We start from the raw sequence: 22,886 nt of genomic DNA, 5'->3' as shown, positions 1-22,886 counted from the left end.
ATTTCCTCCGTCGTTTGTTTTTGTGCATTCTGCTTAGCGTGCAGGCAAAGAATTACATTGCTCAGGGAAGACCACTGGCTATTGACATGGCAAAGAAACACTCCGTTTCTCCAAACGTGAGTGCCGCCGGCTATATCCCTTTCACATTAGCATATTCTTGGTCGAATTGATTTGTACACCATCGCTGAGGGGAGAGGGGCCGCATTTAGGTCCAAATTTGGTGTCCGCATTTTTAATTTTTTTTTCTTAGTCAGTGCCGTCGGGGATCTATCCTGTATTGGTAGGGGAGTAAGAGTCAAAGCAAACACAAGCAACATCAGTTAATTCATCAGGTAAGTTGAGGCCAAATATTGCAAGAGCAGTGTTATGACCTTTGACCCCAGTAAAGTCCCGGACCGCACCTCGACGCGATACGAGGCCGCGAGCCGACCGCGCCGTATACAGGACGGACGTGTGAGTCATACAATATGTCGTCTGCACCCGGGTGGCGGCAGGGGTCGTTACGTGTGACGCGACATCATTTTACAGCTCCTGCTTGGGTCAGAGCAGACAGAAAGGACGCGCTCCTCATTTGTTACACATGCGGCGAAGGCGCCGAGGGTTGCGGCTCAGTCAAGGGAAAAGAGAGGAGAGGTGAGGGGAAGGTGAGGAACGTTCTCAAGTGCAAAGACCATAAATTTAACGCCTTCCCTTGTGTGTGTGCCTGTGTGAGAGAGAGCGCGAGAGATAGAGAGAATTGTGTGAGCGAGCGGGGGCCATCTTAAAGAAGGGGTAATGGAACAAGTGATGGAGAAGCGCTTGGCGAGGAGAGTGAGGATGGAGGGTGTGCCAGCAGGGAGGAAAATGAAGTGAGAGGAAATAAACAAGACCCAGGTAGAGGGAAGAGGTGATTCGGGCGGGAGGAGGCGGGATCATAAAAAACTCGGGAGATGTGTTCTGGCCCCTGGCTCTTTCATATCTTTTACATTTCTAATTAAAAGAGATAAAGAGTGAGGGAGTCATCAATCCCACAGTGATTTCCCAGTTAAGGTTTTAGAGGGGGCTGTAAACTAGGCAGCCCAGCATCATTGATTTTATAATTAGCTATCGTCACCCCACACTCAAGACGAAGCGAGTGTGGTTGAGAAGAAATTCAAAAAAAAAGTGGGGAAAAAGAGGAGTCGACCGTCAAGCGGAGCAGCGAGGCGTGAGGATGAAGATGGCGATGAAGAAGTCGGCCGGGGGGAGGGGGGCGTGCAAGGGAGAACCCTGCCCAACACACACATACACTTTGAAAGAGAAGTGTGTTTGCGGCACACATTGAGCCAGAAGGGAATGAGGCAGCGGTGAGAAAAGAAATGGCACGGTTAATTGCCGGTGAAATGTCACACCAGGATCCAAATATTGCCATGATCTTTGGCCAGAATAAGACACATTATGCCCAATAATGGATACATAAACCATTTTATTATACAAGAACCCCAGCCCAAACCCTGTTACATGGCTGATAAAAAGAAAATACATAGAGGGACGATCTCGAGTCCAAAACTAACTATTGGCGCTTGTCATAACCTTCTTCTGTGACCACAAAGTTGCGCGTGCACTGTGCTTCTATAACCATTTCAAAGAAAGGATATACGCCAGAATACAGCACTGACAAATGAGAGATTGGCCTACTAGTTCAGTTATGACTTCCAATAATCCTGAAGCCGATTAAACATTAAAATCCATTTCTTTTGCACATTATTAATCCATTTCCCTTCTAGCTTCAGTTCAACAAATTCATATTCTTCACTTACAATAACGAGCTCCTGTATTAGGTATCTAGTTCTTTCAGTCCCGGCCAACGGCTTGCAGGAACAAAGATGGACAGGTAAATGGAGATCTTCGCCGTTGGGCTCAGCTCCGTCAGCGCGGCAGACCTGTACAGGGTCCATATCACAGCAGATGCTTCACCTATTCGCCTGCTGATGCCGCTCCATCCCGCCCTCGCCTGCGAACGAAACCAAGAAAGGCTTCATCGCCAACACTTGGGACAGGATCTCATCTGACCGGCAGGAGGGGCTCCACCCTTTTCCGACCGAGGACCGGGATCTCAGATTTGAAGGTGCTGATTGTTATTCCCGCCGCTTCACACTCGGCCGTAAACTGCTCCAGTGAACGTTGAGATCAAGGCCTGAAGAAGCCAGCGGCATCACATCATTCGCAAAAAGTACAAATGCAACGCTGAGACTGGAAAACAGGACACACTCGATTGGGCTGCGTCTAAAAATGGGGTCTACAAAAGTAATGAACACAATCAGTGACTAAGAGCAGCCTTGGCCGAGTCCAACCCTCACTGGAAATGAATCACTTACTGCCAGCAATACGGACCGAGCTCAGACATCGGTTGTAGAGGGACCGAACAGCCCGCGTCAGGGGATTTGGTACCCTCTTCTCCTTAGAAGATCAAACGCCACAAAACACGCATGCGGCGTACAGTCGACTGCTTGGTTGAACCCCCACAAACAAGTTGGGACTTTGATCCTCAGGTGGCTGCAGCCAAGTAGTGCACTCTGATTTTCTGCATTCGGCTAAAGCTTTTTATCGCGTCACAGAAAAACGGTGGGAGCCTTATACTCTCGCAGGTGGCCAGGCAAAAGTCCTCATAGAAACTTGAAATGTCTGCAATGTATTTGTTTTGCAGCAAAGATGACAATATCAAATGCTTAGGCATTGTGTTTACACATCTTTAATATGAGCATTAATGATATACATTAGGAATGAGGCGAGACACGAATCCCTGTCATTCAGAGGAATACCTGGCAGAACATTCTCTGTGTACATTGCCAAAAAAAACTAAAGAAATCTTGTGCTGTGCAGGGACGAGACATCTTGTGGCGTTCATCCTAGCCCTAAAATACGTGTATTTAACTTTTATCCAAAGACGACACACAGAAAGAACATTTTTGCAAAATGAGCTTGAAATCATCGGCCTTGCAAAATCTAAAGAGAGCCGCTGACCCGTTTTCCAGGTTTGATCAAGTGGCTTTTGACATACAGCAGAGTGCTTAAGATGTGATTCTTCCACAATCAATTTCACATGCTCAACCAGCAATGAGTAGAGAAAGGATTTCATCTGCCTATCCCTAACCCACATGTAAAAAATGTCTAGCGAAAATAGGGTGCACAATTAGAACGTCAACTATACAACGTGACGGTTTCTTTATCGAGCGTGGCGACGCCTTCGAAATGACCGGAATTTAGCTTTATCGCCGCACAAGCGGACTTGATTACATATAGAAAATCTAAAAATCGCATACGGTATTGACGAAAAGATAGGCAGCAATTTTTACTTTACAGGCAGTATCCGGCCAGGGGCCGGAGGGAACGCGCTGACAGCACGTGATGTCGGTATCTATAAAAATTTTCTTTCATAAGACTGCTCTTGAATTATTTATGCACAAATTTAGAGCTGTGTGAATGTGAATTAAGAAGAGAAGAACATATTAAATCCTCCCTGCAGCAGCGAGAAAACGCTAGTTCAGCTGGTCTAAAATGAAAGCGTCAAAGTTAGAATATTATTAGTACAAAGTTTCTGTCAACTTCAATCTGTTCAACGAGCGTTTGATTGCAAAAACATCTTTGAGCACCTCGATGACTCTAAATTTTTACTGCGCGCTCATCGCTCACTGACGTGTCTAAGAAAGTGCATTTTAAATTCTTCGGTCCAGGAGTAAATGGAGGAGCAATATAACGTCACTGCACCGCCTTAACTGCAAAATAATTCCAGCGTGATGCTGTATCAATGCTTTATGCTGTCATGAATGGCATTCAAAGCTGCGATGGGGAGAATTTAATGCTTGAGAGGGAGCTTTGCCATGATTTTCAGCGGGGCCCGGCCCTGCACAAAACATCATAATTACGCCGCCTGTCATGACTCCTAATCACAAACGTCATAAAAACGACATAACATCCGCCGTAAAGCTCCCGACGTAGCAATGATTCAACTGGAAGCGTTCGGCTGCAACCTGCCAAGCGGAGCCTAAACGCCCGCTCCGCCCGCCCGCCCGCCCGGCATCGTACGCCTGTCCCGAACGTGGGCTCGAGCTGTGCTTCTGTTGTTTGTTTTCTTTTGTTTGTTTGCCGGCGCACGACCGAGCACAACAAAGAAGTGAGAAAGTTTGCGCATCAGCGTTGAGTCTGTGGAGAGATGACGAAAGAACAATAAAGGAGCTGCTGCTGCCGCCGCTTCTCACGTGCGGGATGTCCGCCGAGCTGGTTACCATAGCGATGTGTCAGACAGATCACTGGTGGGAAGGGGCGGGGGTGGGGGACACAGAGCAGAGAAACGCACAGCGTGGTTGCAAAAGGTTAGACGGAGGGAGTGTCTGAGAGGAAGAGCGAGGGCTTTAATGATGCTGAAAATTGGCCCGTGACGGCGCTACACCCCCGCAGGTAAATCATCGCTACGGCCTGCTGTCAACTTATCTGTCCCCTTGTCCTCCCATCTCGGCACTCCCGAGCCCCCCCTCCGCCGTCTCACCCCCCCCCGCCTCAACTTCTTTTACGAGCGCATATTCAAAACTTTCATCTTCCGGCCATACTCGCCCCGCCACCATAAATAATCGCTGCCGTTTTGTCTGTGTGTATTAGTGAGCTCGGAATTCATTGGAGGAGTCATTTTTTTGTGTGAGGCCAGATGTGTGAGGTACAATTTAGTGGAGGCACTTAATTCCACCATTTTGGGATTCTTTATTCTTTTGCTTCGCTATATTTCAAGGAGAAATATGTTACTTTTTACCCGGCTGCGTCTTCCCGCTGGCTGGGTTCACTAATTACTTTGCAGAGTGAGGTTGTACACACAAATCAAGTGGCGGCCTCATAAAGTGTGATGCATTGCTCATGTTTAAATCAGCCCCCGTGACAGGGGGCAAATTTGCAGGCTTGTTCAAAAGAAATGTTCATTTTAATATGGTGTCAATAATGCAAATCTAAATGACTTCACTTTAAATCTGCAATTGGCGTGTGCGCGCCTGACCTTGGCCTTCACTGTAAAGTCGGTGCAGGATGACCTTGAAGCTTTTCCCGGATAGTAAAGCGCATGTTTTCTCAGCGCATCTCTGCTTTCGAGGCTTCGAACACATAAATAGCCAAATAACTGGCGCCTTCAAACACCTCCGACAATGCAACAGTGTGGAGGCTCGTGAGTGGGTAATCAGAACATACAGTACGGCAAATCTCTAAGTTGCGGAATAAATGATGCTGCGGTGATAGATGGCCCCTGTGCAGTAGAGTGGAGGACAATCGCCAGGTTATTTTTGCTTTAAAACTGTGTCCCCAAAAAACTGGCGCCAAACAGAACTTTCGGAATAAGGCCTAACAACCTTTGTTTGAAATGACCAAAATGCACTTTCCCCCATGCGCCTCGGATGTTTTGGGTTTTAGTTTAGTGTACGGTAATTGTCTTGCTTACCTACCACATAGCATAAACTTTAGAAATAGGCAATAATAATAAAAATGCGCTTAACAGCTGGTTTATACCAGGAATTCCTCCAACTTCTTTAATGCTTCTTTAATCGGTGTCTTGGATGTCCATATTCTTTGCATTGTGTTTAGAGCACAAATGATGGTAATGCTACTGGCAGGGGTGCTCAATGCGCAGATTGCCATCAACCGATCAGGGCGTTGACGATGCCCTTAATGCATAGTATTTCTTAATTCGTTTCTAAATAAAAACGACTTTTCTGACGTCAATTAAAATGGACTTCTTTCAAGTTGTTGTAATGTTATCATTAGTTATTTTTGGACTATATGTGCCTTCAGAATACAAGAAGAAGCTCAAATAACTTTTTCATGTGATAGCACCTGGTCACCTCCGAAGGGACACCGTGAAGACTTGACAACATTTAAAGGAAAAGCTCACGGTGCAGTGTAAAAACACCTAAGAAAAGACAGTGATTATGGGTGTATTCCAAGTAACATTTTGTGTCTTCTGAGTGACAAAGCGTTTTAAAGATTCAAGCAATTCGAGTGATTATTTTGAGTTTGTAACCGCTAAAAACAAAACTATTAAGGTTTATTGCACAGGCAACCGCGTTATCGACGTGGCTTCAATAAGTTAAACAAAAAATAAATACCGTATTTTTCCGACCTTAAGTCGCAACTTTTTCATCATGATTTGAGCCCTGAGGCTTATAGTCCAGTGCGGCTTATCTGTTGGCCAGGCAAATGTGTGTTCAAGAGTCCGTTTATGGAACAACTATGATATAGAACTGAAAAAATGTGAATCAATAGCTGTGCTCAAAAAGAGTTTTAAAATATATGATTAAAAATAAAAAAAGATATGTGGAAACTGAATAAGATCTTGTATAAAAGCTTGTGACGATTAAATTTGATATACGGTATACAGTATATATGATTGTATTTATAAATTTATGAGTATATATATTATTTACTTGCAGTGTGTGCAATGTTCACGAAAATAATCTATCAATTAAACAACGGGAGACAGAATGCTATCAAAGTATTGATTACCAGTTTGAACTGCTATTTAACTCTGCAGTATTCCGTTGGTAAAATCCATCCATCCATTTTCTATAGATATAATGGTGGGACTAAATATGCAGGCATGTTCAATCTGTTAAGGAGAGGATGTTGCAGCTGGTAGACAATTGAAAAAAAAACCCTAAAGAACATTCAAAAGTTTCATATGCCACCATATACCTGCGGCTTATCCGTGACAAAAGATGTTTTTTTTGCCCAATTTTTGCTGCTGCGGCTTATATACCAGTGCGACTTAATAGTCCGGAAAATACGGTAAATCAAAGATCTAAGGGCAGTATGAATTTTAGACATAGCAGAGTGTAAGACTGCAGGGAGCCTCAAAATTCAATTCTTATATTTACAAACTGTACATTATACATAAATGTTGAGTTAAGAAAAAGGTAGCACGCCGGCTGCTGTAAATCATTTTGTACCCTTTAACTCACTGATAGAGTTGAACAATGAGCGCGCTCTGCTGTCATGCAAGTTCCGCAGACTATGGGTTGTGATTTTAGATGTGAATACTTCATGAGAGGCAGATTATATAATGGCAAGTGTGTGCTGATTTCCAGTTAACATCAGTTTAAGAGAGATTGGTTCGTTTTCAATGCAGCCGTATCCCCCATTTTAAAGGATATTCATATGCAAACCCGTGAGATAAATTTCAGTTTCATTTAGATTTGTCCTCCTGAAAGATGTCTTTTTGTTTTCCGAGTTGAAAATAAGTACGTAAATAAAAAATTGGGGTTTCAATTCTTCTTAGGCAAAGTCACATAGCAAATGGGTGGTAAATGTCTCCGGTTTTCCCTGCTATTTGTTCCCGTTTTTACTTATTCATCTATTAAATTAAACCGAAGGTCTTAAAAACTCTGGCCAAAGTACAGGAAATGCTTAATTCTCCGGATCAGCAATTTCATAAATTGATGATTTACGTCATCACGCCGCTCGATATCCCGCCAAAGACGCCGGTGACGTTATGAGATGGAAGTTCTTTCTGATCGGACAACATTTGGCGACAAACTACCTACTAGTGGCTTGGCATGCTTGTAAATGAATTAAACCAAACTGTGCGGATTTGTGTAGCAGCAATTTTTTTTCGAGAAAAAAATCGTGTGTGTGTGTGTGTGTGTGTGTGGGGGGGGGGGGGGGGGGGGGGTAAATAGCCCTGGTTACGTATAGGGAAGGCTGAAGTCACAGCGGCCCTTCACTGAGCTATTTTTAGAAAAGACCGTCCTTTTTTTTTTTGAACAATGCACAAACCGCAGCAAACAGGCATCCGTAAGTATTCCGGAATTTGCTCAGGTGCTTTCTGTCACCTCCCTCTGTGCTAACTGCTCACCACTCCCCTCTCTGCTCAGTCGTGCAGGGGGGTAAAAAAAATGACTGGCTTTTTCCATTATCATCAAAAAGGCAACTCATGATCTTCGCAAGCCACCAATTATATCGCAGCGGCTTACAAGCCCCTTCACAATCTTAATAAAGCTCATGACAGATTTAGCGGTAATTGAACGCTTCGACGAAAACAGCCACGGTAAACTGTCAAAACCCGTAATCGGCACATGCCTCGTTGTGCGTCCGCATAAAATCACTTCCATTATTGCTGCTAAACAAAGAGCTACTAAACGACAAGTATTTTTTGCAGTTATACAACAATAGACAAATATGCGTTCTATTCTGTACATTCCTGCTCTGCACCGGTTATTTGCTGCCTTGGCTTAAATGCAAACTAGGAAGAGATTTACAGCTTCTGCTGCACACATACTTTACTTTATGTATCATCAAATAGCCTATTATCTAGCTGAGCAGCAATGTCAACAAACAGCAAATAACACTTGGAGGAATCGTACAAGTTACTTCATCTTATTACTATTGTTTTATTTTATTCATGCCCTATTTCTGGAAGGTACTAAACCCAAAGCATACACGCCGCTGAATTGAAGCGGTTTACTTTAGTGTGTTTTCACTTCTGAAATTGGTGTCAAACTTGTTATTTTGGGGCATTTTCATGTATTGCGCTGTAACAAATGATAGATGTCATGCTTGGGGGGTGTTTGGTTCACCTTAGAAACGCGTCCGTGTGATCAGAGAGCAACGCCATTTCTTCTCTATAGCTTTGCCTTGTTCTGCATTGAAGTTGATCGAGTTCTTCCTCCTCCTACACACACAGGCACGCACGATTATTACACTAATTCACACATAACTGCTCATCGGGTAGATGTCTTTATCTAATGAGCCTCTGGCAATGTTGGCAGGTGCGGCGCCATATGCCATTTTCAGTATCACACATAACTAAGCTGTTCAGCTTTCAGGTCTCACCGAATCCGAGCCGAGCGCCAGAGAGGCGGGTCTGGGCTCGTGAGGCAAGGAGAGAGGAGCTGGCTGGCTGATAACAACGGTGCGTCTCTCCATCTCCCGCGGCGAGGGCGGAGGGGTGGTAAAGAGCGACGGGCTCGGCCGCCCCTGCTCACGCGGGCCGTAGTTTCCCAGGGGTCCCGTTGGCGCCAAAGTCCGCAAGGCCTCCGGGTCATTGTCCGACGAGACGTCGTCAGCACAGCCTAGACGACGGGAACGCGAGCGGAGAGCGCCGCCCGTGTCAGACCACTCGCAAGCTGTTCTGAAGGCTATTTAGTGTTGTCGTTGAATGAAAGTTAACACTTTTACTGTTCCCATCTGCAGGGTGTTGGGCAGATTAATGTGGCTTCATTCACCTGTGGAAGCGGTGGGGGGAGCCCTCCACTTGGCACTGGCTGCTGTTCCCATCTTTTGCTCCAACTGACAGATGTAGTCCATCAAGGACTGTGGTGGGAAATACAGCCATCATTGCACACAGCGGGGCGGGCCTTCCATAATCACAGCTTCAGTCGCTAGTGCTCTCATAACCCCCATATGTCTGCCACATAAAGTGGACACGCACGCTACACAATACGTTGCCTTTGCTGTTATGTAAACACGCACTTTACAACTACTACTATACGTCAAACATTATTCCGTTGCGGAGATTTATTTTACGCTATAGACAACTGCCATCGCGGCACATGATGAGCGTTTATAGTAAGCGGACCGGCATTTTTAAAAACATTGGCTGACTACACCGTCCAAGTGGTGGGCCGACATGATAGCAGTTAGGTAACGACAAAATCCCGTAAGCATTTTAACAGCGGCACTGACTGCCCTGAAAAGGACTGATTTATATTTTGCCATAAACGTTTTATATTGCGCAATAACAGCTAAAAAGACAACAACGGACCAAAGACGCCCGACAACCGGGGCGTTTGCGGAAATATATGCTTGTGCTACGTCATCGCCCGGGTTCAATAATCAATTGGTTTATTCATAGCAATAATTTCGCTACCTGCAACTTGAGAGTGATACGAACTCTTTCCTGGACTAAATTTAAAGCTGATAATGACTGCAGTTGAATGAAGTAGCAGTTTAATGGGAGTACTAGTCTCAAGAAGGGGAAAAACAGCCGCTATTTATTTGTTAATCCATACAAGCCATTAAGTAGCCTCTGGAGCTTATCAGCTGATTACAAAGAGAACATAAACGGTGCATTAAGGATATTCAACAACTGAGACCAGCTAGACTAGTTCTTACATTTTTCTCCAAACTCAGCTGCTCCTTCTCCTTCTGGGCAACCCTCAGGCTGGCCTTCAGCTCCTGGAGCTCCCTGCGCATTTCACTCATTTGAATCTGCAGATGCCACAAAGAATACGGGAGAGGTCAGAAGCTAATTACAAGGGATTGCAACTTTACCTGTACAACTTGCACAATACGCTGCTTTCCTCCTCCACGGTTCTTTTGGTGAAATCGTGGGATCCTATGTTTTGATTCGTAATGGTCCGCTTTTTTTGTTTAATCAGATTTCATTCTGTGCCGCCATGCTTTCTTTCCTGTGTCAATTGTTAATATCTTGTCCTTTGTTTTTCATCCCCACCTGTTCTAATTAGCCCTCTTTTTATGGACTACCAATCAGCACTCTCCAGTCTGGGTTGGTTCATAGTTGTCGCAAATCACGTTTTCCAGGTCATGTCACATTTATGGTCGCGGTGAGTCAAATGAGACTTTGTGAAATATTTTCACCATTTTGTCTGGGTGGTCCCTTTAAGAAATGTATTGTAAAAAAAAAAACACACACACACACACACACACACACACACACACACACACACACAAAATCCATGAAACTTTGTAGCTAAAGTTTTTGATAATTCAACATGGATCTTCTCAAGACTTCTTAAAGGGACACGGTAAGATTTAGACAGTTTTTCATTAAAAATGAATACATTAAATGATTATAAATTTCAAAATCTTGCGAATAAATGTGTTCTTAGCACCCAACAGTATGTTTTATATATAATCGCAGGTCTACTTATCATTAAATTATATTACATGGGGGGTGGCACTTGTCCGGAGGCAGCTATAGCGACGGACAATGGTACATGCAGCACCTCCTGCTGTCTGTAATGAAAAACAGTCTAAATCTTACACAGTGTCCCTTTAAGACATTTTAACCAAAATACATGTTTCAGTGGTCTGATAGACTGAAAACAAATCTTACACAGTGTCCCTTTAAGACATTTTAACCACAATACATGTTTCAGTGGTCTGATAGACTGAAAATGTGTCTCTGAATGACGGGCCAAACAATTTCTGCTGCGTACGCGTGATCAGCAAAGTAATACATTTAATTAGGGATAAAACGAGTCCGTGAGCAATTTGATTATCTCGGTTCAAATAAATGCTCGAACCATTTCTTTTCTTGCCTTGGATATCAATCAAACCAATCGCAGCAACAATTGTTAATGCTTTGCATGACAGTCTAACATGCTGGAAATGTGCTGAGAAGGCCAACCAGATTTAACCTTATTTAACTATCAAATACTATATGGACAAGAATGCCTTGGCACGCCTTATCTTGATGTGTTACCTGGCAGTGTGTCGCGGTTTAACAGAACACAACGACATTCTGAAATCACGTTCAATTGCCAATTCAGGGTGTCAACAAATGACTACATTATACTAACATTGACATATGGCATCTGTTGCCAAGTATTTACCGGTGGCTTGGGCTCCGTCATAGCTGCACCTCGCATAAATTTGCAGGGAGATTGCAGCACAGCCTTAGTGGCTGGCACCTTTAGCAGCTAACGGCACTCAACTGCCCCGTATAGGCTGACGAATACCGCCGGATAACATTCCCAAGGCAGTTTAATAAGCATAAATGACTCCAGTGACACAGGTGCCGTTCTAAAAAACATTTTTAACCGAGCAGCATTAGCCAGAAAATTGGTCTCATACACCGAAAATTATAGGGATAGACTTCTCTAAAATCTAACGTTTTAGAGGGCAACGTAGTGTGCTGCTAAGCAGAGATTAAATTTAGGTTAAAAAAAAAAAAGTGTTGATCATCACAAAAGTAAAAAAGTTAAGCTGAATTGTGTTCAAGTAATTACAATTAAGTGGAAATTTGATACAGTCGGCCCCCGGTTTACGAACACCCTCTTTTACGAACATTTCGACTTACGAGCGTGGACCGCGGAGTTTTTTGTCCCCCACTTACGCACAAACCTTCCGTCTAACGAACAATCCGACATGCCGGCCATTGTATTCGTACATTCATTTTCGCTTTGCTACGTCAACTAATTCAGAAGTTGATGCTCATCACGGCAACGTTGAACGCTATTGCTCTTACAATGTCACAGTCACAGTCACTGTCTCAGTCACGGTGTCAGTCACGGACTCAGTCACGGAGATGCTATTGGCCGGCGTCACGTCAATCACAGAAATGCCGATATGCTATTGGCCGAACACCTTTATGTAGCTTGATGGCACAGCTGGTCGGGATGGAAGGAAGGAGAGAAAATGAGTGAAAAACGGAAGGAAAAAATGTTGTGAAGACTTTGCAAACTTTATCTGTTAGACATGGCTTCTAAAATTGCAAGTGGCGGTAAAGGAAGAAGTAAGAGGATGATGACAATAGAAACCAAGCAGGAGATAATGAAAAAAAAATACGAAGGAGGCGCATGCATAGTTAACCTTGCTCGTGAGTATGGACGTAACTGCTCGGCAATCTTCTAAGGGCAAGACTTTCCTTGCCGGGGGACGGACCTCGATCGACAACAAAATGGAGAGGCTTCTTCTATTATGGATTAAAGAGAAGGAAATCGCCGGTGATATGTTTTAGTTTGAGAAAAGTTCTTGTTTAAGGTGTTGGTCTCTGCTCACCTCCTTCTCCACTCAGCTCGAGTCACGTCGCCCCAGAGGAGAATGTCATTTATCCTTTGCATATCCATGTTAATTAAATTAACTATACAGTAGATTATGTTACTAAATTTACCTGTGTGCGCAAATTTGTGATGCTTTTAACTATGATTTTACCACGCATTGCCAGTCGATGTGTACGTACAATTGACCTCGCTTTACTACATCAACGAAATCATCTGCTCATGCTGAACACGGTAACGCTGATATGCTATTGCTCTTACAATGTCACAGTCACTGTTTCAGTCATGGTGTCAGTCACGGAAATGCCGATATGCTATTGGTCGACTGCGTTCTTTTAGCTTGATGGCACAGCTGGTCGGGACGGAAGGAAGGAGAGAAAATCAGTCAAAAATGGAAGGAAGGAATGTTGTTAAGACTTCGCAAACTTTATCTGTTAGACATGGCTTCTAAAATTGCTAGTGGCGGTAAAGGAAGAAGTAAGAGGATGATGACAATAGAAACGAAGCAGGAGATAATAAAAAAAAATACGAAGGAGGCGCACGCATGGTTAACCTTGCTCGTGAGTATGGACGTAACCGCTTGGCAATCTTTTAAGGGCAAGACTTTCCTTGCCGGGGGACGGACCTCGATCGACAACAAAATTGAGAGGCTTCTTCTATTATGGATTAAAGAGAAGGAAATCGCCGGTGATATGTTCTAGTTTGAGAAAAGTTCCCGTTTAAGAAAATAAATAAATAAATTCTGCGGGTTGGTCTCTGCTCCCCTCCGCCTCCACCCAGCTCAAGTCACGTCGCCCCAAAGGTAAATGTCATTTTTCCTTTGTATATGTTATTTAACTGTACAGTAGATTATGTTACTCATTTTTAATATGTGTATAAAGTCGTGATGTTTTTACCAAAGATTTTTGCACGCGTTGCACGCATTCACTAACATAGGTTTGGATTGCCCGTCATACGAGCAGTTCAAGTTACCTGTATGAGCGTAGCCGCTGAACGGATTAAGTTCGTAACACGGGGGGGCCCACTGTATTTGGTTTTCTGTGTTTGGAATTGTTTTTCACCTAGCAATTTTTTCCCCTCCAAATACTTGTTATTCTAGTCAAAGTTTCTGTAGGTTATCCGAATACCAAAAATACTTCGATAGCTGCGGTCCTACATTTCATCCAAATTTAAACCGGTTCAACATAGACAAGTATTTTTCACATTTTAGGTGCCTGTCACTGGCTATTAACCAGTCCAGGGTCTATGCCACTTCTTGCTGAAAGGCAGCTGATACAGAATCCAGCTTACCAGCGACCCTTCCTGCTACAGAAAATGGAGGAATGTTAAAGCGCGCCCTCTGACAATCGTGTGTTTTTGGGTTGTATTCTGTTTCCAAGGATTCAGAAAAAAATAAAATGTATCCTCCTTTTAGCTGCACTTGAAAGCAATAAGGGGTGACTTGAAGGAATGCCAGCTTGTCAACTGATTGAATGCAATTCTTGTGTCTTTGTATTGAGCAAACACACAATTAGTCATAAACTAAGTTTGTATGAAACCAGAAATTTACAGGTAACGCACGTTATGAGTATTGGTTAAGAAGATGAATACTTTGTGGTCTTTCTCACCCTGTTGCAGTCCTTTTCTCTCCCAAGCTCCACCTCAAGGTTAACCCTTTCTGTCCTCTCCTCCTGGAGCTTTTCCTCGATTGTCCGCATCTCAGCTGTAAGGTTCTCCAGATGCTCATTCTCCTTCTGCCCGGGTAACAGACACCCGTCATCACTTTGAACAACACGAGTCACAAAAATAATTCCGTCTGTTCCAACTTGGTCTAAATGGGGACCATACAGTTGAGGAAAGTGAGAAAAACAAAGACACACTCAATGTAGTAGTTATAGGAGAATGCACCTGCAAAATCTTTCTGTCACTCTCCTCTTCTTTGGACGGGGCTGCTGTCTGTTTTGCGCTTTCCCTTATCCTGCACATATTTTAGAGGACTTAGAAAATTGTGTAAATCTGTTTTTTTAAGAAAGGATAGTGACTCACCTTTCCAAGTCTGTCTCTCGTTCCAGAGCTCTCTGTGTCATAGTCTTGATGTCCGCTTCCAGTTGTTCAATTTGCAATTTGTTGGCTTGTGTCACTTTTATTAAAGCATGCTTTTCTTGTGCAAGACATTCCCCTAAAACCATTTCCTCCTAAGTGATCAAGGCAGCATTGTCAGGACATGTCTTTGAATGTCAACATAAATTCAACACAAAAAGAAAATCCTACTAAAACCCTGATACATAGAGGTAAAAAAAAAAAAAAAAAAAAAAAAAAAAGGTGTACTGTACGTGGGCAAATAGCAACCCACTCAAAACTGTTGTGTATTTTCCAGAAAGGAATTATATCAAATATGTCAGGGTGCTGTAGTTTGCAATTACAGTTGCACCGCAGCAAACTAGAAACACACGAAATAACGTATTGCCCGATAACACGTCTATGATTAAGGCAATCATAATTGAGCGTGATCATTTTCGGTTTATAAAAACACAATTTTGGACAGTCTGCAAATGTGCCTTCTGCTGTCTCACCAATACCTCAATTTTTTCCTGGCTCCTCTTCAGTTCTTCATGCAGCCTGCTGATGTCGGTATCAAGCTCTCTGAGAAGTCTGCACCAGGCTAACCTCTCTCTGTTGAAGTCTTTCTTCTCTTTCTCCTTTTGTTGGTTTGCTACCTCTTGCATCTGCAGCAGCTCATCCTGCTCTCGCAAACATATTTGGAGTCGGTTCTGACGAGGGAAAGGAATGACGGCGTCACTCAAAAATACTCATTCACGCCTCACCTTGTGTTAAGTTTTGTTCTTCACCTTCAGTAGTTCAGCCTGAGGTATGACTAGGAGAATATCTTCGCCATCTTCCTCCCAATGTGGCTCCTCCTCAAGGGTCACTAGATCCTCCAGGGGTTTTGGATCACAAAACTTAAATTTACAGCTTCGGGAGCAAACCTCCCCTCGAGCGTTGACGTACACAAATTCATACTCTTGGGGACCAGAGTTGGGAAGGTAGAATGCTAGAGAGGAGTTGATGAGAAGAAAATAAAAAACATGTTCGTTTACACTTTACCAGCACAGTCATCAACACAATTTGCACACAATCAGTTTTGACTAAAAAACACATATCAAACATATATCGACTCAAGATGTGCAATCATGGGTGGCTTGGTGGGTGAGCGGTAAGCACATCCACCTCACAGTTAAGGGACCCGAGTTTGATTCCAGCTGGATCCGGCTTTCCTGTGTGGAGTTGGCAGGTTCTCCCCGAGCCCGCGTGGTTCTCGACGGGCCCCCCGGCTTCCTCCCACACTCAGAAAAACATTCATGGCAGGTGTATTGGACACACTAAATTGTCCTTAGGTGTGATTGTGAGCGTGAATGGTTGTTTGTCTCTGCGTGTCCTGCGATTGGCTGGCAACCAGTTCAGGGTGTCCCCCGCCTACTGCTCGAAGTCAGCACTGGCTATAGAAAATGGATGGATGTGCAATCATGAATGAGTCTCATTCATTTTAATCCAACAATATGCAAATGCACATTAAATGCTAAAGTATTGGCATTTTAGGTATCCAATGGTGGTTAATGTACTGCATCATATTATAGTTACAATGTGATTCTGCAGTTGAAAGGAACTATTATAAGTTTTTGAATGATCAAAATGAGTATTGGTAGAACTGTTATTGAGACAGCATCATTTATGATACAGCTCTTAGATTAGAATTTATTCATTTATTCGTGAGTAATTTCAATTTACTCATCGTTAACCATAATTTGATTTAAACTGTTTCAAATATACAGTATATCCTGTTTCACTTAAAGGTGATGCAGGTAATCGTGTTCATTTTTTTTTTTGCAGGTAAATATGGCTGCACGCCTGGTGTCTCAACAAATGGGTTCCGCAAGCTATAAGCTTGCTTTAATACAAGGAAAAAAACATATTTGGTTGCAGTTTTTAACAATGAAACTTTTTTTTTTCTTCAGAGCACCACAAGTACAGTATGCTTTTTATGACGAAAACAGAACAGAAAAATAAACACCCAGCATTTTTAGTGTGTATCTATCCAACCTGGATGATTTCAGGGTCCTGGTTATCACTTCTTTTCTTCCATTGCTTTTCCAAAGATTGTTTTTCCCTATAGTCCCTTTCTGATGTGCCGCCTGTTGAATGACTACATCCGGACCAAAAAGTTGAACTTCAACAACAATGCTACAAGATCTGAAGGGAAAACTTTATGCAGATTCCCTTCAACACGTATGCACCCGATTAATGCGGCTGCAAAAGCAGACAAGGAAAAGGCGCGCCAAACTTCATGAGCTGTATTGTAATTCACTGCGCAAACATAGATAGCAATTGAGGTAGCATCTTTTGAAATGACTGTATCACCAATCAACAGTAACAACACCATTTCCCTGGGAGTTTCTTTTCTTCTGCTACTATTTTAATGAACAGTAACAACGACAATATGCTCAGATTTCTGATTAATCACTCCTGCAGAGGTCAGTGCCTCAGCTGCTGTACCTGTGCCCTTCACACTGAATTATGATCATCAGCGCCCACTGCCAGACTAGATGGAGCCCACAGCCCCACACCATTGTCTTGGCAGCTGCCATTACTCACCATCCTGCCTGAAGAAAAGCATTCAACCCCCCAGTCTCACTATATTGTCATACAATTTTGACCTGCTCACAAGATGTGTCACGTTCGATTACTTCCAATTTATACAATGGTTTAACAATAAAGAAATAAGAGACAGTAATCACAATACGAAGCATTGAACTTCAGTTATTTACTGCCCTTATCAGGCCAAAATTACATACAGTCACCCTAATTTCCTTCACAAGATTAAGTTTGAGTTTAATCAGGCAGCCTTGTGTTTTTCATGTTTAAACTTGAGTACTGTAAATGTAGCTTTTGAGGTGACTGTGAGTAGCTCCCTTTTGTGACCTAACTGAAAAAAACCCTGCTTTTTTTCAAAGTCTTTTTTAGAAGTAGTGTTTCCCCACCAGAAGTACCCATACGTGTATGTGAGCACATTTCGGGCACTATGTGGAAATGTCATCTATTTGAAGGGTCATTATCTTGTGGCATAGCCAGGCTAAATTCACAACAGCCTCACGCCAGCTAAATTGTCTCAAAACAGCTCAGATGAGTGATCAAAACTAAGTACCATGTTTCTACGTGTACAAGTAGACTTTGTGAATAAGTTGACCCCCTTTTTTTTAACTTCAATTTGGGTGAATTTCACAAAAATGCGAGTATGTCTAGCCCTGACTTTGGTGGTTACACATATCATGGCTGTCCAGTCAAACACACAATGTGTGTGTTATTAAAATGACGAAATGACGGTACTTTTCTTTCATTGTATATTGATTAACAAACCGTTGCGATTATGGGTTAGGGAGGAAACGAGTGCAAAGCAATGTACCCCTGCACGTAGACCCAAATGCTGAAACTAAGGTTGCAACAATAAAATGATTTGAAGTTTCAATGCAAGATCGGTTGCTCTTTGCTGTCTTTCTCCCGCCACCTGCTGACATCCAGGCGTGCCATGCCAATGCTCTCGCACTTTTCTTTTGAACGGACAAGTCATGTTGTCTTTTCCTTTTTATAATGGGTCAAAGTCAGTCGGAAAAATTATCTGCGCAGCCTCATTGTTGACAACAGAGGCAATAGCGCTGCGCTTGACAAAAGTGCATTTTGAAGTGCGCGCTAAAACGGACGTATACTGAGATGTATATAATCATTTTAAGCCTTCTAAATGACCTATTACTAATTTTGCATTTGAATTCATGTTATTCAGATATGTGGAGAAAATTGGTCTGGTTTTGAGTTATGCGGTTCTATGTCGACCCCCCCATATGGCGGTTGAAAATGAGGGAAAACAACTCAACTTGTACACGGAGAAATACGGTAATGCTGCTATATTGGATCTCAACTTTCATGCAACTTTTGTTGCTAAAATGTAGTTATTTCTGTTGAAAGGGTACTTAAAGGTAAATGTTATAGGAACTTATGAAGGTTTTTTTTTCAGTGTTCCTTCCAATTTTTCATTTGCATTACAATATTTACAAATGTTGAATTTGTCTCTTTTGTCTAAAGAAAAACAAATGGAATTATTCTTTATTGAAAAACCGGTTGCTTTGTCACACGTGTGATTTATGAGGTTTAGGCTCAAAGACAGCTACATTCTAATGTAGTAAAGTTGTTTCTCGCCCAGCTGCATTTCTACCTCAATGTAACCTGCAGTTTTCAAAAGAATCCAGCCACTCAGATGCACATCCCCTGTAAGCATTGTCTGATTGTGGAATGGATGGGGAGGGAACAAGTACCCTGGAATTGAACACAACAGTTGACCTCTGTTCGCTCTTGGTAGCTGGCAGGGGCCGGTGCCCAAACAAACGTGTGGTAGTCCTTCACTGACGTCCACCCCGCCTGTAGACAAAGGAATATGTTCCAGAGGCAAAGAGTAAGCATACAATATTGTACTATGAATGTCAGAAGCAATGTACCTTGAAGAGCCCAATCCAGTCACTGCTGGCCCAGCTGTGCTGTGAGGTTATTGTATAGTGACAGTCCACTCTGCTCTGAGGGAAATAGCAGCAGCCCACGTTTCTGAACTGCACCGGTGCTGTGGTTTCCATGGTAATGCAGCACAAAGGCACTGTGTTTTCACACGGGGAGAGGAGGGAAGGGGAGCGGTCACGGTGCAATGTTTTGAATAATGGTTACACACAACACATCAAAACAGACAAGTGCCATTAATGAGCTCAAGAAAGTAAGCGTAGGGAACTTGACTTGCGGGGAGAAATTGGTTTTAAAATTATTTACACAATTGTACTCACAACTTACATGTTTTTTTTAATCAAATCCAGAAATACATATAGTATATCCATTATTTACACATGTAGTGTGTGTTTCTATCATGACTTCTGATTTATTTCTCTCTATTATACAATATTCAGTTCTGCTTGTTTCATTGTTAATTACACCACTCAGTTTTCAAGACAGTCATGCACCCATTCTGAACATTCACAGGTGGAAAGGCCCATCACTCAAAGGTTAGGCGGCAATGTTGTGGTTTACGTTGAAAGGAAAAGGAGTCCTGTCCTGTTTTTTATCTGTTGAAAATTGCAATTAAAAAACTGAAAACCAGCCTAAAATTTGAACGTAATTAGTCCTCTTTAGGCTTGCTTATACCCTTGACCTGAGATACATCCTTTTTTCGCTGCTACCACTTTAGCTCCTGCTGCAGCATCACAAAAAGGGAGTCACTCTGAAAAATAAATGTGTACCTTCATGAATCCTCAACTACAACTAAATATTTATCATTTACAAATGATAACTCATGATGTTGTAATCAGAATTATTCAACCCCCAATGCTGTAACACCATTTATGTAATTCGGTGTACATTTGTAACTGTGTTTATAATGACATGCTACAATGAAGGACTTGTTAAAGAACCAAATGATGTGCTTACATCATTTTAAGTTTTATTCAACCTCCCCCAAGTGAAATTTCTTTTTCGTACTTGGTACAATATTTTTTTGCAGTTATTACCTCTTGCAAGCGTGAAGCATAGCTTGACACAAGTGACACAAGTTTTTTGCAGCGACCGATGGGTATCTTGGCCTATTCTTCATGGGCAAAAGCCTCCAGTTCAGTCAGATTCTTAGGCTTGCATGCTCCAACAGCCTTCTTCAGGTGCCACCAGAAGCTCTCAATTGGATTTACGTCTGGTGACCTGATGGACACTCTAAAATGTTCCAGCACATCATCTTCAAATACACTTTAGTGGATGTGGATGTGTTGAACGGTCAAACGTCGCCCAAGCTGCTGGTTTGTGACAAACTCCGTTACTTTTTTATCCAGGATCTCCTGGTACTGAAGGGAATTCATGGGACCCTGTACACATTGAAGTTTCCCTGTACAACTAGAACCAAGCCAGCTCCAAAGGATTATTAACCCCCCCACCATGCTTCATAGTAGGCAAGGTGTTCTTTTCTTCAGACGCCTGGTTCTTCCTCCTCCAAACGTAGCGCTTGTCCATGGGTCTAACCAATTCCAATTCAGTTTCATCAGAGCACAGAACATGGTCCCAAACCTTTCGTGGATTGTCCACATGACTTTTGGCATACAGCAGTCTACTTTTCTTGTTCTTCTTGCAAGGGAGTGGGCCTGGGAGTTTTGGCATGGAGCAAAGGAGCAGGGTATCACAGCCCTTTTAAATCTGCCTAACTGGTGCTGGATGACATCCACAGGTGTTTCCAATACCTAATTGAAAACACTTGAATGAAACTCTCCTTTTCTTTGTAGTCTTTAAAGTCTTTGATTGAAGGAACGGCTCTTCTTTTCTTTGTAGTCTTTAAAGTCTTTGAAGAGTAGTAGTTTTTAAAGGGGGTTGAATAATTGTGCCATTGAAGAAATCACATAAAATCCATTTAGTTATGACAAAAACAAGATGTCATTTTATTGCATTGGGTTCGTTAACAAGTCCTTGTATGATGTCATTATGAATTCCAATTATTATGATTACAAATGTACACAGAATTCCCTAAACGCCAGTAAAGGATTGGGGGTTGAATAATTCTGATTACAACTGTAAATGTGGACACAAAGAAAAAAAATGTAAATCACTCATATAAATTGCAGAAATACAGTACCAGTTGGAAAAACACCCCCTGCAGTGTATTTTAAAATTCTAGATTAATAATTTAAATCAACAACATTATGAAGACATAGATTATTTGCTAATGAAAACTGTTCAACAGATTATGCTTTTTGCATTTCGAATACTCATGTTTTGTCCAGGCAACAGCTTTGCAAATCATGGTATTTTCACAGTTTTACGCTGTGGATGACGCTTTAAAACCTGTAACGACCTTTTGTTCACAGCTGTGCATTTTCAGTAGTTTTTTTCTTGACCTCTTGACCTTCTAATGTGTTTGTGAACAATGCAATGTGATGTAAACCACAGATACAGTATACTGTATGTGAATAGTCTTGAGACAAAGCTCGCCCCCCATATCAGTGACTAGTTGCCATGTGACAATACAATCTCTACTTTGGGAATGCATTATAACGAAGAACGGCGCAACTAAAAAGCTCAGCGACAGTAGGATATTTCAGCAACGTGACGTCTGACATATTTGTCACCATGTCTATTTCGGCGAGCCATTGTACACGATTGTCACGTGTGGGAAAGTGTCAGGGCCCCTCCAGGACGTGCGTGCTAAACACTGGCTATGTGCACGTCGGAACTTATTTCCCCACATTTTTAAACGATCTGCTTCCAAAGTACCTTAGGACTTTAATTTGACTCCACAGATTTCTGTCTTTAATGTTTTCTTTTAACACTACGTCTTCCCTTTTTCTCGACCTAATGACAAATACTGAGATAAGTCACCAAAGTATGGCGGTGATTTAACAAATATAGGTAATGGAAAGCCAATTGTCCTTTAATCATTAAACAATCTTAACACATTGACGCCGATAAAGTGAGCCGGCCGGGTGACAGCTGTACAGTTGCTGCGTGCTTGCAAAAGGTTCACGTTTCACAATAGAAAGGCTTGGAGGCCACAAGTATGGTGCACGTGCTCAACTTTGATCGAGCTAACCGCGAGTTCAAATAGCCATGAGAACAAAGGCATATTTCACTTCGCTTTGAAAGTGTGATAACGTTGCCGATATTTTAATTCAAAAGTGTTGCGCGTGACAATAACTAGCATCATGGACACTAAACCGCATCTGCGCACTTATTATGCCGACCGTCCTTTCTGACATCGTCCTCACCTTTGACTGTCTTCACTTGACAATTAAAGCCGTTTTATGTCGCACGCAAAAACGACAGACACGTCCACTTCTGCTCAGGCTTCTCTACCCCACAACCCCTAGAAACAATAACAAAACGCACCACCAGCAGCACAGCTTTCGTCTGCCTTTGTGAGTTTGTGGGAGTTGTAGTTTTTCATCACGATCGAGCGACGCTCAAGTCTTTGCTTCTAAACTACATATCCCACAACCAAACAAAAGTTACCAAGGGCCACGTGTTGTGTAAAGCAACGTTTACCACGGCTTTGCGTTGATATTTTTTCTCTCTCTGCGGAAGTCAACTTCGTCTTTATGCTAGCCTTTTAAATGACGA

General features: G+C 42.6%; 1 protein-coding gene across 7 annotated transcripts; it reads right to left on the bottom strand.

Annotated features, from left to right (window-relative positions):
• Positions 1–1,424: 1,424 nt before the first annotated feature.
• On the bottom strand, positions 1,425–22,676 carry calcoco1a (calcium binding and coiled-coil domain 1a). 7 transcript variants are annotated; one of them, XM_088407904.1, is made up of 15 exons: positions 22,535–22,660; positions 19,961–20,016; positions 19,253–19,404; positions 19,073–19,175; positions 15,560–15,762; positions 15,290–15,481; positions 14,757–14,905; positions 14,619–14,688; positions 14,339–14,464; positions 10,102–10,197; positions 9,213–9,300; positions 8,821–9,059; positions 8,565–8,659; positions 4,245–4,268; positions 2,695–4,161 (listed from the first exon to the last, which is right to left on the bottom strand). In XM_088407904.1, coding segments are annotated over exons 2-15 (1,539 nt in total). In that variant the 5' UTR covers positions 19,962–20,016; positions 22,535–22,660; the 3' UTR covers positions 2,695–4,160. The 7 variants fall into 7 exon arrangements, with proteins under 7 accessions (XP_088264033.1, XP_088264028.1, XP_088264032.1 ...); XM_088407907.1 differs by lacking the exons at positions 2,695–4,161; positions 4,245–4,268 and adding an exon at positions 1,425–1,972 and having other exon boundaries at positions 19,948–20,016; XM_088407902.1 differs by lacking the exons at positions 2,695–4,161; positions 4,245–4,268 and adding an exon at positions 1,425–1,972.
• Between the last annotated feature and the right edge of the window lie 210 nt (positions 22,677–22,886).

This window comes from Hippichthys cyanospilos, chromosome 2, assembly GCF_059441005.1.
Source record: "Hippichthys cyanospilos isolate Australia breed blue-spotted pipefish chromosome 2, RoL_Hcya_1.0, whole genome shotgun sequence".
Taxonomy (NCBI): Eukaryota; Metazoa; Chordata; class Actinopteri; order Syngnathiformes; family Syngnathidae; genus Hippichthys; species Hippichthys cyanospilos.
Note: the sequence above shows the minus strand (reverse complement) of the source record. Positions and strands in the feature narration are given on the sequence as shown.

What these genes read in the sequence shown, in the direction of transcription:
- calcoco1a (XM_088407902.1), bottom strand. An exon ending in GGAGCCAGGAAAAAATTGAG is followed by an intron (nt 14,906 to 15,289) that starts GTATTGGTGAGA and finishes TTGATCACTTAG; the next exon opens with GAGGAAATGGTTTTAGGGGA. An exon ending in CGAGAGACAGACTTGGAAAG is followed by an intron (nt 14,689 to 14,756) that starts GTGAGTCACTAT and finishes AAATATGTGCAG; the next exon opens with GATAAGGGAAAGCGCAAAAC.